This window comes from Misgurnus anguillicaudatus, chromosome 8 (genome assembly GCF_027580225.2).
Source record: "Misgurnus anguillicaudatus chromosome 8, ASM2758022v2, whole genome shotgun sequence".
NCBI classification, from domain to species: domain Eukaryota; kingdom Metazoa; phylum Chordata; class Actinopteri; order Cypriniformes; family Cobitidae; genus Misgurnus; species Misgurnus anguillicaudatus.
In genome coordinates, this window is record NC_073344.2 from 22,755,794 (window position 1) to 22,778,814 (window position 23,021).

The window sequence follows — 23,021 nt, forward strand, 5'->3', positions numbered from 1 at the left end:
AATCAAAACTCCACATGGCCAGCAATGAGCAAGTGAAGTGGTTCAACAAACCAAAATAATCCATAATTTATCGGCTTACATTTATCAGCCTAATTTTGCTATCAGACCGATAACCGATAATATAAAAATAAGCAGTTATCGGCCGATAATGATATGTTGAAACAAAAAATGGGTGGATGAAAATCTTATCTGAGACAACTGTAAATGAAAGAAAACGTCTCGGTTACGGATGTAACCCTCGTTCCCTGAAGGAGGGAACGGAGACGTCACGTCGTGACCGACGTATTAGGTGTCGCCCAACCAGCAGCTCTACAGATGTCTGTTAGCGAGGAACCACGAGCTAATGCCCAAGATGAGGCAACACTCCGAGTGGAGTGCGCTCTCAAATTAAGGGGCAAGGAATGCCCTGCAAATTATAAACCAGGGCGATAGTATCAACTATCCAATGAGACATCCTACGCTTAGTGACAGCTTTCCCTTTCTGCTGGCCACCATAACAAACAAAGAGCTGGTCTGAGGTCCTGAAGCTTTGCGTGCGGACCACGTAGAATCGCAGTGCGCGTACGGGGCACAACAAAGCCTCGGTTGGGTTTGCCTGCTCCAAAGGCAACGCTTGCAAGCTCACCACCTTATCTCTGAAGGGAGTGGTGGGAACTTTGGGCACGTAGCCTGGTCTGGGTCTTCAGTGAGACAGCAGGACCAAACTAAAGGCACGAATCGTCAACAGAGAATGCATGTAAATCTCCTACTCTCTTCATGGAGGCCAATGCTAGCAGGGTCAGAGTTTTCATTGATAAAAACTTCAGACTCGCAAACTGCAAAGGCTAAATCGGAGACCTGAAGGCTTCAGCACCATGGACAGGTCTCAGGAAAAAAGAGGGAGGGCGCGAGGGGTTTAGCCTGCGAGCGCCTCTTTAAAATGTAATAATTAAATCATGCTGGCCAACTGATCTGCCGTAGATAAGTGAGTGATGAGCAGAAATAGCGGTGATATCAATTTTAATGGCGGAGGGACAGCCTACCATCTAACCCATGTTAAAGATATAAAAGCATAATGTTAAAGGGCATTCTCTGGGTCCTCGCGTTGCGAAGAGCACCGGGTGACGAAAAGGTTTCATTAAGCGCGTAAGCCCGTCCTGTGGACGGTGCTCGAACCGCGTCGATGGTGTTAGATACCGCTTGCGATAAATCACCTAAACCTTGCGCGCGCTCAACGACCGTACATGGATATCGACAGGTCGGGGCGCGAGTGCCAAATGTGCCCCTTCCTAAGAAAGAAAGTCCTTCCTCAGGGGAATCCGCCAGGGAGGGCTGTCGCGAGGAGCATTAACTATGAAAACCAATTCTTGGTCGTCCAGTACGGACGATTAATAAAAGGCTCTCCTCGTCCTGCCTGACTTTGCACAGTGTCTGCGCAATAAAGCTCACTGGAAGGAATGCGTATTTACGCACCCCCCGCGGTCAGCTGTGTGCCAACGCATCCACGCCGAGGCTGCCCTCGGTTAGTGAATAAAATAGGCGACAGTGGGTATCGTCCGGCGACGCAAACAGATCTATCTACGCACAACCGAACTTCTTCCAAATTAGCTGGACCGTCTGGGGGTGGAGTCGCCATTCGCCGGGGGCGCAGCTCGGAAGCGCGTACCGCTGTATTGAGCGATCCCGGGATGTAAATGGCACAAAGGGACCTCAGATGCTTCTGACTCCAAAGGAGGAGATGACGAGCGAGATGCGACAGGTGACGAGAGCGCAAAAACCGCCTTAACGGTAAATAACGCAACAGTCGCAAAGTTATCGGTGTCGACAAATACATCCTTCCCTCGCATCTCCATAGCGGAGCGTACAAGTCCCAGATATACAGCGCACCGCTCGCGGCAGTTGGGGTGCTATGCACACCCCAGACTGCAGGCCCGTCATACGTGGCTGAACATCCCGTGCTTAGGGCATCGCATGCTACAGAATGCCAGGAGACCCCTCAGAGGCATATCTTGCTATCAGAAATGCTGGGTCTACTACGGGGAAATTTAAATGACACGCAGGTGTAGTGTTTACACAATGTATGCCGGTGCGCCACGCTCTCCTCGAGACTCAATCGTAAAGCCAACGCTGAAGCGGTCTCATATGACGCAGCTCGAACAGTGTCACGGCTGCAGCATGCTGTCATATGTCCAGGAGCTTCTGAAATTGTATCAGAGGGACCGCGTACTTCCCTCGAATTAAACCGAGGCAAGTCAGAACTGACTAGTTGCGCGCTCTTGTAAAACACGCCAATTAGTTGATCGAGTCTAATTCCATACTGAGAAAAAGGATCCTCTGCACGGGGCAAAGTTGCTCTTTCCCAGTCGACCTGATGACTTAAACGAGCGAGATGCCGAAGCATTAACTCTCTGTGTTCGCGCACGTCTGCCAAGAACGGGCTATTATAAGTCAACGTAAATAAAGCAGAATGCGAACAACGCTCTCTCTCTGATATTTTAATGCCGTGACTAACACTTTCATGGAGACACGGAGAGAGAGAGACAGCTCGAATGGTGTACTTAATATTAATATGCCCACCCCACGACGCAGAGCGAAAAAACGGTCTAAGGCGAGGGGAGATGGACACAAAAGTACACGTCTTACAGGTCTAAAGCTGCAACCGATATGAATATTGAAATACGAGCCTCGGCGTTATCATCCAAAAAAGACCACCTCCGTAGAGTCGGGCGTAAATCAAATCGATCGTAACCCACCGCGTATTTCGGGTACTATGAGATAAAGGCTGGAAAAACCCTATCATCATATCATCATCTCGGTAAGAGGGACCGGCTCGATAATCCTTCGCCAGCAGGACATCGACTTATGCACGCAGTACATGTGCATCGGATACTTTCACTATAGTGAAACGAAAGCCCGAGAATTTCGGGGTTGTGCCGGTAATTGTATTTCGTAACCGAGGCGGATCGTGCGTAAAACCCAACGAAACGGGCTGGGAACTGAAGCCAAGCACCCAGGCACCGTACGAGGAGAATTAACGACACTACCGGTGTACCCGCGGCGGGGCAGCGAGGCGGGACAGGCGGGACTGCCGGTGCGTCTGCCGTGACAGCATAAGCATCTACAGTATGTGTGTGTGTGACACTGACCTGAGCCCGCTGAGGGAAACGGTCGTCCGGTCTCCTCAGCTGAGGACGCAGACTCCGACGGGTTTGCTGGTGGTCCGGTCTCCTGAGTGGAGGGCTCGGACTCCTCAGAACACCTGCTGGCGATAGAGGAGAGGTAGGGTGAGCTGGTGCGTGCCCGCTCACGGCTCTCTCGATCCTCTGGAGACCTGAAGAGGGGAGAGGAATGCACTCTGTGTGTGGTTAGTGGGCACCGGCTAAACAGCCGGTGGAACATATGCAAACCAAGAATTTTCCACCCGACCCTCTATCGGGGGAAGGAGCGAATCACCGTCTCCTGAAGAGTGATCCTCTGCCAATCCAGGTCGCCCGCTTACTGGCCACTTAAACTCCCGATCTCACGGGAAGCGGCTAAGCGGGCGGGGCGAGCTGCTGACGACCGGTTCCCCCGCGCTGCCGAGATGGGGTCCGAAGAGGGGAACGGAGGTGGTCGCCGCAGGACGCCGACGGCGAGAGGCAGACTGAGGAACCGGCGTGGTGGTTTTTACCAAGGGCAGCTCTCCTTCGCCGGGGCATGACCACAGAGATCGCCTCAGTCTGCGCAGCGGAGCTGTACGACTCCACGGCCTCGCCGAAGAGGCCGGTCTGTGAGACAGGAGCATTCAAGAAGTTGTTCTCGCCTGCGTCCGTCAGCCAGACACAGCCAAAGGTGGCGATCTTGAACCACTGTCGTGAACATCGCACGACTGAAGGTCGCGGCCTCCCTCGTAAATTCTTGGTGAACCCGTAGCAACGTTATTGCGTGCAGGGCTGAAGCCGCCTCTCCGCATGCCTGACGGACAGCGCCCGTAACCGGACGACTATCTACAAACACGGGAGGGAAGGGTTGGGTGGTCCCTCCAGGAACGCAGCTGCATCGCAACCCCCCGCTCCACTGAAGGGTCCCTGCCCTTAGCGGCTCCATTGGTGAGGGAGGTGAGGGGTGAAAGCTGAAGCTGAACGGCCGGATGGCCGCAAACCACGTCAGCTCTTCGTGCCGTCGGGAAGAAAGGCACAGGAGCAGAGGACCGAGAGGCCCGAGCAGCTCCGAAATACCAATCACGTGGGCGGTACGGTTCGGGCGGAGAGGGGTTAACCCCTCCAACTCTACCGTTACCGCCGCTCGAGCGGGCACGGCCGCCATCTCCGGAACGACTCCACTTCAGAGGAAAATTGGACACCCCTCTGATGCTGCAGAAGTGAACGGGACCAGAAGGAGGTCCAATGGATTCGGCAGACATCGTAGAACACGACTCTGCCGTCTCCACCGGAACCTCAACCGGCTGAGGATGAAAGGCCGGTAGGTGGAGGACGCATCCTCCGTCCTCCTCAGCGTAGTGATGCGAAGAGCGTCATGCGAGCGCTTGACAGCCGCACCATGGCGGTGTCAGCACTGCAAAGACGCGGACAGCATTCCCGTAGAAACGTCAGTCGTCTCCGCAATCCAAGAGGGTTATGCTCTCACAGAGAGAACAAAAACTCTCCACGAGCGCAGCCTCAGAGTGCTTGATGCCCAAGCATGAAGACAGCGCTCGTGACCGTAACTGGAACCCTTATACCTCTCACATCCAAGATCGCACGGACGAAAAGCAATCCTGAAAAGGACGCTGATCTCCGAATATACGAGAGAGTGGCTGTCTTTAAAAAGACACAGAGCTCTCACGTATCACTCTTTTAGGGAAATCACTCTTTAGGTGCTCAGCTGATGATGCGCACAGGGAAAGGCAACGCACACACTAAACTCAAAACAAAAAATATGCAGAGCAGTGGAATACTGCGAGCGTCCGCTGTGTTAGTACTGCTTGTCAATCAACTTCAGCAACCGTTCCCAGAAGAGCAGATAGTAGCTTCTCAGTCAGATAAAGCCGGCTTTCGAAGCGAAAAAAGCTGATTTCCCTATTTGCACGTGCGCCTTATATACGCACCTGGCGGGGCGGCGCCAGCATTATGCAAATATCTCAATGCCAAGTTCATTGGCGTTTTAGTAGTATTCGAAGCAGATTGGTCTCTCTAAGCGAGCTCCCAATTCGTCGGTCACGACGTGACGTCGTAGTGACCGACTGAAAGGGAACACGGTTATTATCACGGGCGATTCTAGGATTTTTATTTTAAGGGGGCTCAGCTACCAATTTTATTTAATAAATAAATAAAAAATTTTAAATACAGTGTAAGGTTAGGCCTATAAACGACAATGACAGAGCTTAAGTTAAATGGGGTGGCCAGGGGTTGGCCAAGGCTACTTTACGAGGTCCATAGTCCATGAAAGAAAACAATGTGCAACCTGTATCAAAAAAGATGACGGATTTTCATAAATAATGGATTTTTACTAAATAATGAATCACTATGCTTAACCTTAAACTTAACACGAGGGGCCCTATTTTAACGATCTAAGCGCATGATCTAAAACGCAAAGCGCACAGTCTAAAAGGGTGTGTCCAAATCCACTTTTGCTAACGGCGAGAAAAATGGTTTGTGCGCCTAGCGCACAGTCTAAAATGTTGTTCCTACTCTCGTTATGAGTAATGGGTTTGTTTTGAGTGTAACGTGCAACAATATTTGCATTTGTTTAAAGCAACACATTCAATTACTTACTAGGCTACAGGTAAAGCAGCTCTTTAAGCCTTCTAACTTCTCATAATCATTCCTCATTTATGTCCAAGAAACTCAATAATAATCATCATTTAATACTTTAATTTTTATATTTATAAGGTTTTGTGCTGTCCATGTGCTGTCCATAAGCAAATGCGCATTATCATCTCGTTTATAGGCGCATAACTAGCGCGCTCTTTAAATAACAAAAGCAATATTGCCATTGACTAGACGCCCCATTCAGACAGACAGCGACCAGCAATAGCAGAGCGACGCGATCTCATTCATTTCAATGGAAACCGTGCGACTTCCGGCGGCACGAGTGAATGGGCGTGTCCAGCGACGCAAGAAAGTTAAGAAAAGTTTAACTTTATGCAAATGTCGAGCGAATTTTGGGAGGGACTACCAATGAGAACGAAGCAGTGGAGTTTCTAAGCAGATTTAGAAACGCCTCATTGAAAGCGACGGGTGACACAGAGCGATAACATCGCTGGCTGTCTGAATGCGGCTTTAGATCAGGTTTTAGTTGGTCAATGGCGTAGTCTATTTTAGTTGCCTCAAAATAGCAACGCGCCAACCAGGGGCAGTTCTAGGATTTCATTTTTAGGGGGGCTTAGCACTCAATGATGATGTCAAGAGAGCCTTATGATGCCTTTTTGTCAATTGGGACCATTATTATTATTATGATATTAATAAATTCATAGAACCTACATATAACTCTCCTATACAGTACAGTTCCAAGCCCTTATGATTTTTGATTTATCTCAAGTCAAAAAATATAAGAATTACACAGCTGTAGTCATAACATACTGTAGAATGTATCGCCAGATTTATAAACTAACCTCAAACTGCACTGATTCTAAATATGACTGACATAAATCATACAACACCTTTAGTAGGTATGTTGCTAACTCCGCTGTCGCGGCTGACTTTTTGGTTCCGCTCAATGAAACTCAAGATTTCCTCAGGCGGCGCACGGTGTTGTGGAAAATAATGCTTCTGTTGGTTTGTTGATGGCGAAATTTCTGAGTTTTTAATGTTAACATCACCGGAAAAAGCATAGGTACCTTTTCGTTTTCAGTCACCACCTTTCGTGTTTAACTACTGGCCGTGCGAGCTCGCCAAAGTCTGTTGTTTGTAAAATCATCGCTGTTTTTGCTGAAGTTGAGTAAAGAAAGTCTTGAAATTGTAAAGACATTTAGTTTAATTGCTAAACTACAAGTGAACGAAATTTTAATAAATTTGAACGACTACCACAGGTGGTTATACCTCTACCAAAATCTGCTTGAATGGTAAAGAATGGGAAGCAGTCGTATAGCCATGTAGTAGATGTCTGTATATACTGAATAAAGAGTGTTATTTGTTGTAATTAGTGGTTTGTTTTTTTATATATCTGACTTTTCAGAAGTAGTATTTAGAGGATCTGGCAAACAGCTTATCCTGAAAGATTCAGGTCAATATCTCAAAAATGTAAAAAGTTATAGCAAAAAACTTCATAATTTTCATGATTTGGTCACACATTTTCTTGAATTTTAATGGTAAACATGGGACAAAATAAATTTATGATTTTCGAGTTTCAAATGGCCAGTATTTTGTTATTCTTTAACACATAATATGATCTTGGTCTCATTTAAAAGCTTTTTTCAAGCTCTTTCTATCTGATCAACTACTTTTAGCATTTAACCATTTTGAAAATTTTAGCAACATACCTACCTTTAGTTCTTGATCGGAAAATTGAAAGCTGTTATATTTTGGAACATCATAAGTGTAAGTAAATAATGGAATGATGTTTACTTTATAGGCTAATAATAACCTGTATCATAACTATGAAACTGCTAACTACATTCACTTTATTCATCATCTCTTACCTGTGTGTCTGTGACCCCTTCAGTCTCTCGAACTCTTTCTCCACTTGTTTGCTCTCCCTGTACTCTCCAGCATTTCAAAAACGTTATATCCATCTATAAAAAGCAAAAAAGACACTGTTGATTTGATTTTTGTGAGTGCACTGGGTTTGTTAACCGTTACATAGGTTTGTTTTCTTTGTTTGTGTGGGTATCCCCGTTCGCGTGTGTGATGGCGGTGTTTACAGACATTTCGTGGGTTAAACTCGGAATTATTATGAATGACACATTTCTCAATTACACATTCAAAAACTTTAACGTTATATTCTTGTAAGCATCATATCATTCAAAACCAGTATTACTTAAGGCAAAAATACAGACTTTATATTTCAAAATGTCATTTATGACGGTAAACCAAAAACGCCACTGCTTCAGTTTGCAAAGCTGCAATTTTGAATTATAAACGCGGGTAACGTTAACGTTAACGTAAATAATATTAGCTCATTTAAGACGGCAAATTTTCTAATATTTTGGAGACATGAATACACTCATACAGGTTATTTAACAAATTAAAACATCAGCAAAAATACCTTATATAAACTTCTACGCAGGATATTTTATGATACAACGATTTTGAATTTGCAGCGGGCTCTCTGTGTGAAGTGCAGCACAGGCGCTCGCGCGCAATAGTGTCTGTCTACTCCAGTGACGGTTACCACGCATGCGCAGAACAGCAGAACAATTAAACTGCTCATAAATTCGTGTTTTTTTTTTTTTCATCAAAATATTCTGCATTTTGCGTTATTTTCATTATTAATTTCGAATAAATAATTTTTAACAATAAATAAAACCTCTAAAAAGATAAAGCTTTAATTTAGGGTGGCTAGATGACAGACACAGGGTCTAGAACCACCCCTGGCGCCAACAATGCACTTGACCACACCTCTTTTTCAGACAAGCACGCCCAACTTTAATAAGAGAAAGTTCAACAACTAGGCCTAATGCCCAATCCCATTTCTCTGTCTTACCCCTACCCCCTTAGTTTTGCATGTTCACGTGAGAGTAAGGACCAATCGGGATAGCCCTTTCGCTCTCTTGAACATGCAAAACTAAAAATGTGATTGGGCCTAAGATTAAATGTAATAAAATGTTTACATTCGGTTAAGATAATCAATGGTTTGTTATTATACTTACTACTAAGACAGCTATGCTGAGGAATGTTTATTTGTATTTGTCCGTAAACCAAAAAGACGCAAACATAAACTCATTTTGCTCTGTGCATCTATTGGCTTATACTTTATTCACTCCTTCATTCACCTTATTGGAGTGTTCCAGAAATGCCCCCCCCCCATAATGGCCTAAGGACACCCATGTAAACACGATCTATAAAAAATATAATGCTATGAATGCAAAAGCAAATGTTAGAATAGACTGAAGTGCCCTCAGGACAATGACAAACTAATTTAATATTCATGATCTACACCCATAATCTCAAATCATTAAAATCATATGAACATGCATTAGCACTGCATTAAAACTCAGAGAAGCTGCACAAAGCCACATATTTAGATACAGATATACAAACTAAGGTAAGTCCATCTACAAAACACCTGAAACAAATGTGAATGAGAATATGAATAAGAAAATTGGTGGAGAAATATATAAACTATATTTTAAGAAACATATTACTTGTGTATTACTTGTCTAAAATGAGATTCACTTTATTTTGAAATGTAATATAATATATATTGCAAAACTTTGTTTCCCTGAGACTGACTGGGCCTTTCTCATATTAACCAGTGCCTTATATTTCTTTCTAGATCCTCGCTTGCAAACACCTGGAAAATGAACTTAACATCTGAACTTCTGGATGGTTATGAGGAAGCTTTAGTTAAAAACATTGTTATAGTTTTTCTTGGACTTATAATTAATTCTATTAACGCAATGTTTGTGGTCACTTTCTTTTCCAATGCAATATTTTCAAGAGACTCCAGATATATTTTATACATTCACCTTGTAATGAATGACATGATTATGATCTTTGTGTCAGTAGCGCTCTATGTGATGAGCTACACTTCACGGTTTGTTAATTTCGCATTTTGTTGCACATTGTTGACTCTTGTTACAACTACCTTTATGATAAGTCCATTGAATCTGGCTGGCATGGCCATTGAGCGTTTCATTGCTATCTGTAAACCTCTGCACCACCATCGGATTTGCACACCACAAAGGACCTACATCTTTATTAGTTTTTTATGGTGTGTAGGAGCCATACCTTCACTGACAGATATCATTATTTTATTTTCAACACAGACTGCATCCTCTTTCAGACCTCCTGTTATTTGCTATTCACCAATTGTGTTTCCTACCAAACTCCACAAGGATCATTCGACTTATTCACAAGTCATTTATATGTCATTAGTGTGGTTCATTCTGATTTATACTTACTGCAGAGTTTTGTTCACAGCAAAAAAGGCAACTTCACAAGGAGCAGCGAATAAGGCTCGAAACACAATACTGTTGCACGGTGTGCAATTACTTCTTTGTATGTTGTCTTATCTTACACCAGTTTTGAATTATGTTATCGTATTTCATTTACCTGCATATACAACTAATTTAACTTTTTTAATTTATCTGCTCACAAATATTATTCCAAGATTACTGAGTCCTTTGATTTATGGTGCTCGTGATCAGAAGTTTGCAAAGAAAATAAGGGAACGCTTTACATGTAAAGTCTTTATTTTAAAGATTGTGCCATCATGAACAATTTTGTTTAGTCAAATAAAGTCAAATTATTTTTATTATCTTCATTCTTGACATACATTTTTAAATATTGTACCATCATAAATAACATTTTATTATTATTTATTTACCAGAATTTACCAGAACCACAATTTTTTGTAACTTAAGTGCTTTTATGACAATGATACTTGATGTATCATGTATCGATGTGTACAAATGATAAGCTATTTAAATCTAATTTAACAGTAATGAATTGTTGATCAATGTTCATACTTGTAAAAGTTTATTGTAAAAATTAAGGGATGTTTCATCATACCAGTGAAAAATTGTCAAAATATGTACCCCAGCTGTGACTAGGGCAGTATCCTTCAAAAAGGCCTTAAAATATACCTTTAGGTACATAAATGTATATATTTGGTACCAATATCTGCCTTTGAAATATGAATATGTACCTTTCAGGTGCTGGTAAGCTGCTCCCTTTGGTACTTTGAAGGTATACTATGAACTTGGCAACACTTTACAATAAGATTGTATTAGTAAACATTACACTCTAAAATCAAACGGTGCTATATAGCACCAAAAGTGGTTCTTTGCTCATAATCATAGAAGAACCGTTTTAGTGCCATATAGCACCGGTGAAGCACCAGTGAAGAGCCATATGGGGGCCGTATAGCACCACTATAGCACCACATATGGTTCTAGCACTATATGGTTCTACACAGGTGCTTCACATGCTTTACCGGTGCTATATGGCACTAAAAATGGTTCTTCTATGATTAGGAGCAAAGAACCACTTTTGGTGCTATAGCACCGTTTATTTTTAGAGTGTAGTAAATAACAATGAACATTATATTTTTTCAGCATGTATTCATTTATGTTATTATTTGTTAATGTTAATACAGTTTTCCCTGTTATTGTTAGTTCATAGTGCATTAATTAATGTTAACAGTAACAACCCTTGATTTTATCACTTTATTGGTAAATGTCGAAATTAACATGAACTAAGATTAATAAATGCTGTAGAAGTATTGTTTATTGTTAGTTTACTTTAACTAGTATATTTACTAATTGTTCACAAATGCAACCTTATTGTAAAGTGTTACCATGAACTCATTAGGTGTAAAGTTGTACTTTTTGAAAGGGTACAGCTAGGGTACATAATTTGACCATTTATTTCGGACAGACAAACTTTAAAGCAGCTTTATTTCAAATTGGGCTGTTATACGTTAATAAAAAAGCTGGGAATTCATGCTGATGGTGATCATTGTTATATTATGACAAATTAAATACTCTCTTGCATCTTTTAATTCAAATGTTTTTGATACTGTGTTGCGCTTGGTAAAAACAAACATGAAAATATGTTAAAGTGCTAGTGTTAATTTTTGTTGTTTAAATCTCAAATAAAATTGCAATCTATTTATTTTTGGAACAGTCTAATATAACAACATTCAGGCCACTGATATCCATCTTTAGACTTGTCGATCTTGACATTATGTGTGAAACAACACTGAAACCTTTAAAAATAACTGATCAAGAAGTTCACAAGAATATACACTTCTGTATACTGTGTATCTGTCAAAACAAATATGATTTTTTTGTGCAGGTTCTGCAATACAATCTATGCAACGGAAAATGTCAGAAAAAATGTAAGCATCCCCAAGGCAACGACAAGCTTAATATTCATATTCCCCACCATGAATCAGCCATTAAAAGCACATGAACATGCATGAGCACTGCATTAAACTTCAGAGAGGCCGCACGTTGCCACATATTTACAGCCTTACTACTGCTTTAAGGTAAGTCAATACAATGAAGATGGAGGCGAGGGTGAAAAAAAGATAAAAGATTCAACACAAAACTGCTATTTTCATAGACTATATAAAATGAGATTATCTATCTGGATTGTTACCTGCTTAATAACCTAGTGTTGTCTTTTTCCAGATCCTTGCTGGCAAAGACCCCAAAAATGAATTCAACGTCTGATTCTGTGGATGGTTATGAGGAAGCTTTAGTTAAAAACATTATTATAGTTTTTCTTGGACTTATCATTAATTCTATTAACGCAATGCTTGTGGTCACTTTCTTTGACAATACAATATTTTCAAGAGACTCCAGATATATTTTATACATTCACCTTGTAATAAATGACATGATTATGATCTTTGTGTCAGTCACGATTTATGTGATGAGCTAAACTTCACTTTTTGTTAATTTCCCATTTTGTTGCATATTGTTGACTCTTGTTTCAACTACCTTTATGATAAGCCCTTTGAATCTGGACGGAATGGCCATTGAGAGTTTCATTTCTATTTTTAAACCTCTGCACCACCCTCAGATATGCACACCACAAAGGACCTACATCTTTATTAGTTTTTTATGGTGTGTAGGAGCCATACCTTCACTGGCAGATATCATTATTTTATTTTTAACACAGACTGCATCTTCCTTCAGACCTCCTGCTTTTTGCTACCCACCAATTGTGTTTCCTACCAAACTCCACCAGGATCGTACAACTTATTCACAAGTCATTTATATGTCATTAGTGTGGTTAATTTTGATTTATACTTACTGCAGAGTTTTGTTTACAGCAAAAAAGGCAACTTCACAAGGATCAGCAAATAAGGGCCGAAACACAATACTGTTGCATGGTGTGCAGTTACTTCTTTGTATGCTGTCTTATCTTTCACCAGTTTTGGATTATGTTCTTTATATTTTTTTTCCAATACACAGAAGTAAGATCAGTTTCTTTAATTATCTGCTTACAAATATTATTCCACGATTACTGAGTCCTTTGATATATGGTGTCCGAGATCAGAGGTTTGCAAAAGAATTAAAGAAACACTTTTCTTGTAAACATTTATTTGCAAGGACTGTGCCCTTATAAATATGCCAAAGTGACTGTATTTAATGTAATAGTTGTGCTTATTTTTGTATTATGTGTGGTTTCATCTCAATGTATTGGAGACATTTATTTCATCTTTAAATATTGTGCCATCATAAACATCATTGTTATGTTATTATTAATTTTTCATGAACCAGTACCATAACTTGAATTATTTCTTGATCTCATATTGCTTGGACAATGTTTGTGTTGTGTAACATATTGTATACCAATGGCATGTAGCACCTTGCACTTATACTATCAGCCTACCATCTGCAATTGGCACATATTAGTAACTATTTCTTAAAATGTCAAAATCCCTCTGAAAGTGTGCTATAAAACACCTCAGTAAATCTGAAGGGCAGAGCTCTTCACTCATATTATGTGTGCATTTAGAGACATCCAAAGGAAGAAATACGTCGGTGCAACTTTACTTTGACAACACAGCAGCAAAAATCATGCTGATACTGTTAAGATTGATGTTGAAAATTAATGTGTGCCAAATATCTTCTCTTTTCGAATTTTAATTTAAATGTATCTCGGAACTATTTCTTCTTTAATGTAATGTGGTGAATATAAACATGTGACAAAATAAACTTATAAGTATTATTTATAAAACACTTATAAATAATTGCAGTTGAATTTTACTCACAGGTTAAATACTGAAATAGTTTTTAATAAATATTTAATTAATTTTGTTTCTTTTTAAAATATTTTTTAATTTCCGCCCATAACGAGATGGTACCGTTCTTTTATCAAACAATAATTTATTTTTGTAAAATAAAAACAGAGAAACAACAACATTTGCAACAATCAAATAAACACTTAAAAGAGCCCCTTTATTTCTATTTTTGGCATTTCATGAAACGATTTGAAGCGCCATATATATTACTGATTTTAATGGGGCAGATGACAAGAGGTGCAAGCAAGCTTATAACGTATCTATTATATCGAACATCTTTGGTTCAACTTAATGCGGCATTGCGCAAATTGATCAGTTTATGACATCAAAGTATTGTGAGAATAAAGCTTAGGAGGCCTGGCTGACGTCTACCGGTGGCCACGTCTCTTCCTCTTTGCTTTACTCGCCTCATCCGAGACAGGTAAGTGGTGTATTTGAGACACAAAACTATTTTGTGACTCCGCGGTTGTTAATCCACCACCTTTTGTGCAGGTGCCTTGTGTCCTTGAGGATTGTGTGTGGTGTTTCCCTTTTGACAGAGAGTTGTTGTTTTTGTCTGAGGCACTGGATGCCCGTGTTCATCATGGATGCCACTCTTGTTTGGGCATGGCTCATTTATTACAAAAACATTGAGAATCCCTGTACAGCTGCGCTGGAGCTATCTGTGGAGTAGCGTGCCCTGAATGCCCGAAGGGCGTAGAAGTCTGTCAGACTTCAGCAGTACAGTCTTTACTGGATGACACGGGGCACGTTTTTAAAAAACACTCCAAGAAGCGCAAACATGAGCACTCCCCTGCCCATAAAAAGGGGCAAGGCTTGAATTTACAACTGGACCCTCAGTCCCAGATCCTGCTGCCATATGTGGTTTGTCTGGTTTAATCGTTTGGGAAAGATTGAGGCTCAACATTCTGTGGCAAGGCCCACTTCAGAGGGTTTCCTCCCCTGACAGGGTGACCTCCTATCAACAGGTTGATGAGGATCATCCTGACACCCTCTCTCTTTATGACCCGGCCTCCCCTTTTGGGAGTGGTGGGCAAGCTGAGGATGCCGCTGAGTCTGACTATTTTTAGTCCTGGGGCAGGTTTTTCATCCTGACTTCCAGAGGTTGTTGGATAGGGGCTTGCGAACTAGAGATTGCGTTCAATGCACTTTCGGCAGGACTGCCGTTGCCAGGTATATGCCCAGGGGCTCCCAGCCACTGCACCAACCCTTTTGTGCGTATGGCAAGCAGCAGCAGACTTTGGCATTCTCACCTCCTGGTGGTGGTTATGGACACCCATCCCAGCACCGGCAAGTGTTTCGGGCCTACCCCCTGGCCAGAGGTGCTCCTCAGAGGGCAGCAGGCAGTCCTTTTGAGTCTCTGCCTGAATTCCTTCACACTGTCGGTATCTCTCACTACTCACAGGATGCGGTCCATTCTGACATTCCTGGACCAATTTCAGCTCAGCAAGTGGGTGAAGCTGGTTCAAATTCAGCAACAGCTGGGCAGATGCCTCCCTGACCAGTTGAGGAGCAGTATGGGAAGGCAGGATTGTGTGAGGTGTGCAGGAACCCCCTTGGGGGGAAGCACACATCAATGCTTTGGAGTTGATTGTGGTTCAACTTTCTCTGAAGGCTCTCCTCCCTTTTATTCTGGACAGAGGTGTCCTGGTTAGAACAGACAGTTCCTGCACTGTGTATCACATAAATCACCAGGGAGGCACCAGGTCTCTGCACTGCCTACAGGTTGCACAAGAACTCCTTTTTTGGGCTTTTTAAGGTGTGGCTTCGCTCTGGCCGATTTACATTCTGGGAGTTTTGAACCAGATGGCAGACCTACTCTCCTGGTCTGGCCCTCCCCCAGGACATTGAAGACCTCATCCGGAAGTAGTGGCCCTTCTATGGACTGGCACGGACTCACCTGTTTGCATCAATGGTGACTACCACTGCAAGATGTGGTTCTCCCTGCTGGGTCAAGGAGGTCCCTGGGGTCTGGATGCACTCGATCTTGAGTGTGGCCGGAAGGATTATTGTATGCTTTTTCTCTGTTCCGCCTGCTTCCCCAGGTTCTCCAGATGGTCGCCATTACAAGGTGCTGCTGATAGCTCTTCGATTGCCAAGGAGGCATTGATTTTTGGTGCTCATTCGCTTGGTTTATGGGGAGCCTTAGGCCCTGCCAGTCAGCGGACCTGCTTTCTCAGGCAGAGGGGCAAATATGGCACCCGAAGCCAGCCGCCCTGCAGCTCTGGGCTTGGCCTCTTCTCAGCCACTCTCACAGGGGCTAGATGAAGCGATCTTGCACACGTTAGATAACGCCAGGGCTCCCTCCACTCAATCTAACTATGCCCAGAAGTGGAGGGTGTTCTCAAGATGGTGTTGCAGTAGGCAGGAGGATCCAGCCACTTGCTCCGTCCAACTTTTTCTCCGCTTTCTTCAGTCGCTTCTGGACTCAGGGAGGGCGGCTAGCACCATTAAGGTGTATTCTTCTGTTGTGTCCTCTTCCATAAGGCTGTGGAGGGTTTTACAGTGGGGATACATCTCTTGGTCCCCCAATTCATTTAAGGGGTGTGTAGACTGCATCCATACAGGTCCCCTACGTCTCCTACATGGGAGCTTCCCTTGCTGCTGAAGGCCTTGACTGAAGCTCCTTATGAACCCATAGAACAGGCTACACTTAGGTTTCTGTCCCACAAAACAGCTTTTCTCTTGGCTTAATGTTCTGCTAAGAGGGTTGGTGAGCTGCATGCTCTTTCAATTAGTGAGGACGGAAGGCTGAAAACACTGGCGTGTCTCTCTGGCCGAATCCCTCTTTTCTGCCTAAGGTGGTTAACCCTCAGACTCTTAACCAGGTGATTGAGATAAGCTCTTTTCAGCTTGACCCAGCTCTTCCACAGGGGGATGCGATCCTGCTTACTTCGGTAAGGGTGCTACAGGCTTATCTAGCCCGCACTCTGGTTCTAAGATGCTCTCACACCCAACTTTTTGTTTGTTTTGGTGACAAGAAGTTGGGGCTCCTTGTGTCTAAACAGACTTTGTCCCACTGGATTGTGGACACTGTCTCTGCAGACTCTTCTAGGCAGGATCGCCCAGTTCCTGCTAATGGCCCACTCGACCAGGGGCATGGCTGCTTCCTAGGCTGCTCTTAAAGGAGTTCCTCTTTAAGAAATTTGTGCTGCAGCAACATGTTCTGCTCCCTGTACATTTTCCAGGTTCTACAGAGTGAATGTGGCATCCCCTGCACCATTGGGTTCCACCATTCTCCTCTCGGCTGCGGGGCGTGTTTGTGACGGGGTGTAGCCCTCTGTTCCTCGCGACCCTGATGGTACTTGTCATACAAGGTAAAGACCGTGGTGACGGTCTGAGTGAGGTCAAAATAGATTGTACATTATGACTATAAATATGGATCTATGAGACCGAATAGCTCAGAACGGGCTGAGGTGTTCCAGGCAAGAGGAAAAGACGTGGCCACCAGGAGGCTTTTATAGACGTTGGCCAGGCCTCCTAAGGTCAGTCACATGACATTGTTGATATTATGTCTCGAGGATAGGTTAAAGGATCGCATCATTCAAAGTAAAGGCCGTGGTGATGGTCATCGTTCGGTCTCAAAGATCTGTAGTTATAGTCATAACTTACGTTCTGTTTTGACAGTGAACGCAACAGACTCAAAGCACAACCTTCCGATACAGGTAATCAATAAAATGCGTTTCTACACATTGACAGCGCTTACAAATAATTTGTCAAAAAAATCTAAAAAGTTCATTAAAAAAAAACAATTTTATTTAAGATATTTTACTGCATTTAGTTTACAGAGAGTTGTATTTGGGGACATTTGACATAAAATTGCATTTGTTGATCTAATTTTGCATTAACATTACATTTGCATTAAATTTGCATCTCGCAACAGGTATGTCATTGGCCATTTCGAAATGAAAAAATAAAAATACTCTTTTCCATATTTTAATTCAAATGTTTTTGACCTGTTTAAATCTCAGGTTAAATTGCAATCAATTTATTTTTGCACCCGACTGATATAACAACATTCAGGTCACCACCCACCTATCTTTAGACTTGTTTCACTGATCTTGACATTAATTTATGTCTGTGAAACAAGATTGAAACATTTAATGATAGCTGAATTGATAAGTTAAATGAGAATGTTATATTTCTGTTTAAAAACAAACATGACACAGGTTCTGCAATACAATAAATGCAAATGAAAATGTCAGAATAAACTAAAGCGTCCCCAAGGCAATGACAAGCTTAATATTCATGTTCTCTCAGCCCATAAAAGCATGTGAACATGCATTAGCACTGCATTAGAGAGAAGCCACACGCTGGCACATATTTACAGCCTTACTACTGCTTCAAGGTAAGTCTATACAATGAGGATGGAGGGTGAAAGATCTGGCATAAAACTGCTATTTTTAAAAGACTATATCAGATGAGATTAACCTTATTTTGAGTTATCTATGATCTGGGTTGTTAGACCTGCTTAATAACCAGTACTTTTGTTTTTTTCCCAGATCCTTGCTGGCCAAGACCCAGAAGATGAATTCAACGTCTGATCTAGTGGATAGTTATGAGGAAGCTTTAGTTAAAAACATTGTTGCAGTTTTTCTTGGATTTATCATTAATTCTATTAACGGAATGCTTGTGGTCACTTTCTTTTCCAATCCAATATTTTCAAGAGACTCCAGATATATTTTATACATTCACCTTGTAATAAATGACATGATTATGATTTTTTTGTCAGTAATGCTCCATGTGATGAGCCACACTTTACGATTTGTTAATTTCCCGTTTTGTTGCACATTGTTGACTCTTGCTGCAACTACCTTTATGATAAGTCCATTAAATCTGGCCGGCATGGCCATTGAGCGTTTCATTGCTATCTGTAAACCTCTGCACCACCCTCAGATTTGCATACCACAAAGGACCTACATCTTTATTTGTTTTTTATGGTCTATAGGAGCCATACCTTCACTGACAGATATCATCATTTTATTTTTAACACAGACTGCATCTTCCTTCAGACCTCCTGCTTTTTGCTACCCACCAATTGTGTTTCCTACCAAACTCCACCAGGATCGTACAACTTATTCACAAGTCATTTATATGTCATTAGTGTGGTTAATTTTGATTTATACTTACTGCAGAGTTTTGTTCACAGCAAAAAAGGCAACTTCACAAGGATCAGCGAATAAGGGCCGAAACACAATACTGTTGCATGGTGTGCAGTTACTTCTTTGTATGCTGTCTTATCTTTCACCAGTTTTGGATTATGTTCTTTATATTTTTTTCCCAGTACACAGAAGTAAGATCAGTTTCTTTAATTATCTGCTTACAAATATTATTCCACGATTACTGAGTCCTTTGATATATGGTGTCCGAGATCAGAGGTTTGCAAAAGAATTAAAGAAAACATTTTTTTGTAAACATTTATTTCTAAGGACTGTGCCCCTATAAATATGCCAAAGTGACTGTATTTAATGAAATAGTTGTGTTTATTTTTTTTATTACGCGTGGTTTCATCTCAATGTATTGGAGACATTTATTTTATCTTTTAAGATTGTGCCATGCTGTCATAAACTTCATTGTTATATCATTATTTATATTTTTATGAACCAGTACCGTAACATTTTGAATTATTTATTGAAAAATTATAGTCTTGTTTTGAAGGTCATTTGAAAAGATGTAAACAATATTGGTCCAGAAGCACTTCTTGTTTCAGTTTTTTAACACTAGATAAACATTGCAATAAAATAAACCAACAGAACATATAAACCTGAATTAACTGAAGTTAAACAAACATCTTAAAGGTAATTATATATGTGAAATTAAAAAAAATACTGTCACAAACTGTAACAGGAAGTGTTTCTGGACCAGTGTTGTTTACATCATTTGAAATGGTCTATACTATCAGCCTACCATCTGCAATTGGCACATATTAGTAACTATTTCTTAAAATGTCAAAATCCCTCTGAAAGTGTGCTATAAAACACCCCAGTTAATCTGAAGGACAGAGCTCTTCACTTATATTATGTGTGCATTTAGAGACCTCTAAAGGAAGAAATATGTCAGTGCAATCTTACTTTGACAACACAGCAGCAAAAATCATGCTGATACTGTTAAGATTGATGTTGAAAATACAATAAAACATTTGTGCCAAATATCGGCCCATTCTTTTATATGAACAATACTTAATTTCTGTAAAATAAAAACAGAGAAACAACATTTGAGACAATCAAACAAACACTTAAAAGACCCCCTTTATTTCTATTTTTACCATTTCATGAAAGGATTTGTAGCACCATCTAAATTATTGATTTCAATAGTGCAGATAGAGGTGCAAGCAAGCTTATAACTTATCTATTATATCAAACATCTTTGCTTCAACTTTATGCAGCATTACGCATATTGATCAGTGTATGACATCAAAGTATCGCAAGAATAAAGCTTTCGTTTTGAGTAACTTCTCATCTTGTGACCGAAAATTTTGATTGTAAAAGAAAACAAGAACCGACAGCCGGATGACGTCAAAGTACCGCGAAACGAAATTAGACTTTGTATGATTTCTCTAAACGGTCTCGCTGTCGGTTACTGTGGTGCCGCATGAAGACGAACAAGCATATAATATCAACAACGTCATGTGACTGACCTTAGGAGGCCTGGCTGCCGTCTATAAAAGTCTCCCGGTGGCCACGCCTCTTCCTCTTTGCTTTACTCGCCTCATCCGAGACAGGTAAGTGGTTTATTTGAGACACAAAACTATTTTGTGACTCCGCGGTTGTTAATCCATCACTTTTTGTGCAGGTGCCTTGTGTCCTTGAGGATTGTATGTCGTGTTTCCCTTTTGACAGAGAGTTGTTGTTTTTGTCGGGGAGCACTGGATGCCTGTGATGTCCATCGTGAATCCCACTCTTTTTTGGGCATGGCTTATTTATTACAAAATCATTGAGAATCCCTGTACAGCTGCGCTGGAGCTGTCTGTGGAGGAGCGTGCCCTGAGAGCCCGAAGGGCGAGAAGTTTATTCAGGCTTCAGCAGTATAGCCTTTACTGGATGACACGGGGCACATTTTTAAAAACCACTTCAAGAAGCGCAAACATGAGCGCTCCCCTGCCCACAAAAGGGGCAAGGCTTCAATTTACAATCGGACCCTCAGTCCCAGAACCTGGCTGCCATATGTGGTTTGTCTGGTTTGATCGTTTGGGAAAGATTGAGGCTCAACATTCTGTGGCAAGGCCCACTTCAGAGGGTTTCCTCCCCTGACAGGGTGACCTCCTATCAACAGGTTGATGAGGATCACCCTGACACCCTCTCACTTTATGACCCGGCCTCCCCTTTCGGGAGGATGCCGCTGAGTCTGACTATTTTTAGATGGACTGTCCGCTTTGTCCAACCCGGGTGACAATGAGTCCTCACCCATGGATATTATCTCCAAGGTCTTGAGTGTGGCAAAGATTGTGGGTCTTGATGTCCCGACTGTGACCTCTGCTCTGGTGGATGGAGTGTGGGAAGGCATCTCCCAGTCCCAGCAATCTGTTTCATTCCCTATGGCTGGTGATTTTTTGCAGATGCTCAGAAAGGCATGGAGTTCAATGCGGGCTGCCGATGATTGGCTAAAATACCATATGCTCCCAACACTGGTTTGGGGGTTATGCCTCCAGTTGAACGGGAATTGGCAGCTTTGACATCTCTAGGCCCGGAGCTTGTGACGGCTACTCCATGCTGTCAAGCTGTTAAAGAGTGCGATTAGACTGACCGTCTGGTGTGTCGCACCTACAATGCTGCCACACGGGCGGCTCTTTCTGGTAACGTGCTTGCCATTTTATTGGCGGCCCTTAGGAAGACTGCCAATCCCGATGACAAGGATACCATGAGTCTCATAGATTCCGCCCTCGTTACCCATTCTTAGCTAACTAGAGATATTGGGTCTATTATGGCGTCGGCCGTGATGTCATGACGGCAGGTTTGGTTAGCGCAAACGTCTCTTTTAGAAAATATCCAAAAAGAACTTGTGCATATGCCGGTTGTCCCGGGGCAGGTTTTTCATCCTGACTTCCAGGGGTTGTTGGATAGGGCTGAATCGTCTTGCGAACTAGAGATTGCATACAACGCCTCTTAAACAGGACTGCCATTGCCAGGTATATGCCCAGGGGCTCCTGGTCACTGCACCAACCCGCTTGTGGGTATAACAAGCAGCAGACTGTGGCATTCTCACCTCCTGGAGGTGGTTATGGACACCCATCCCAGCGCCGGCAAGGGTTTCGGCCCTATCCCCAGCCAGAGGTGCTCCTCAGAGGGCCTAATGGGGAGCACCCCTAGGGGCATGGGGATGTTCCGCTGGAACTCGTCCCCAGCTTTGCCTGGACAGCTGGGTGAGAAAGGTTTCAGACCCATGTGTACTGGCTATGGTATCAAAAAGGTACCAACTTCAGTTTCAGTGCCGTGCCCCTCCTCCCTCGTGGGTCCGCATGAACTTCGTCAGGGACCCGGTCCAGGCTCTATTTAAACAGAGATTTTAATCCTTCTACAGAAGGATGCAATCATGAAAGTTGATCCCAGCGAACAGCTTGCTGGCTGTTATTCCACGTATTTTCCTGTTGCAAAAAAGATGGTGGGTTGCGCCCCATCTTGGTCCTAGGGTGGGTAAACACCTTCATGAAGGTTCTGCCTTCAAGATGCTGACCACAAATCAGGTCTTGGAATCTATAGAGAAAGGAAAATGGTTCACCTCCATTGATCTAAGAGACGTATACTTTCACATGCCCATCTGCCCAGTCCACTGGCCTTTCCTTCGCTTTGCCTTCCAGGGACAAGCATACCAGTTCAAGGTCCTGCCATTTGGCCTGTCCCTCTCCCCAAGAGTGTTTACTCAGGTGGTAGGAGCTGCCTTGTCTCCACTACTACTGTCAGGGATAAAAATCCTTCCTTCTCTGGACGACTGGCTGGTTTGTGCCACGTCTCCCAGCCAAATCGCAGAGGATACATGGTCACTTGTTTCACATGTCCAGTCCCTGGGTTTCACTGTGAATGTAAAGAAAAGCAACTTTGAACCAAAGCAGCAGGCCGTCTAATGTCGGCGTCTCTCACTTCTCAGAGGGTGCGGTCCATTCTGACCCTCCTGGACCAATTTCAGCTGCAAGATGTGGTTCTCCCTGC

General features: G+C 42.5%; 2 protein-coding genes and 1 pseudogene across 2 annotated transcripts; all 3 read left to right on the forward strand.

The window, feature by feature from the left end:
• The first annotated feature begins 9,412 nt into the window (after positions 1 to 9,412).
• LOC129449963 (odorant receptor 131-2-like) lies at positions 9,413 to 10,336 on the forward strand. The gene has a single exon (XM_055212307.2). It carries the CDS (start codon positions 9,419 to 9,421, stop codon positions 10,334 to 10,336), a length of 918 nt encoding a protein of 305 aa, XP_055068282.2. The 5' UTR covers positions 9,413 to 9,418.
• A 1,478-nt stretch (positions 10,337 to 11,814) lies between these two features.
• On the forward strand, positions 11,815 to 13,765 carry LOC129451145 (odorant receptor 131-2-like; annotated as a pseudogene).
• A 4,640-nt stretch (positions 13,766 to 18,405) lies between these two features.
• LOC129450882 (odorant receptor 131-2-like) lies at positions 18,406 to 19,323 on the forward strand. The gene has a single exon (XM_055213918.2). The coding sequence runs from the start codon at positions 18,406 to 18,408 to the stop codon at positions 19,321 to 19,323; it is 918 nt and encodes a 305-aa protein (XP_055069893.2).
• Positions 19,324 to 23,021: the final 3,698 nt, after the last annotated feature.

Excerpts from the sequence above, each read along its gene's own strand:
- LOC129449963 (XM_055212307.2), top strand. The coding sequence starts at position 9,419 with ATGAACTTAACATCTGAACTTCTGGATGGTTATGAGGAAGCTTTAGTT.
- LOC129450882 (XM_055213918.2), top strand. The coding sequence starts at position 18,406 with ATGAATTCAACGTCTGATCTAGTGGATAGTTATGAGGAAGCTTTAGTT.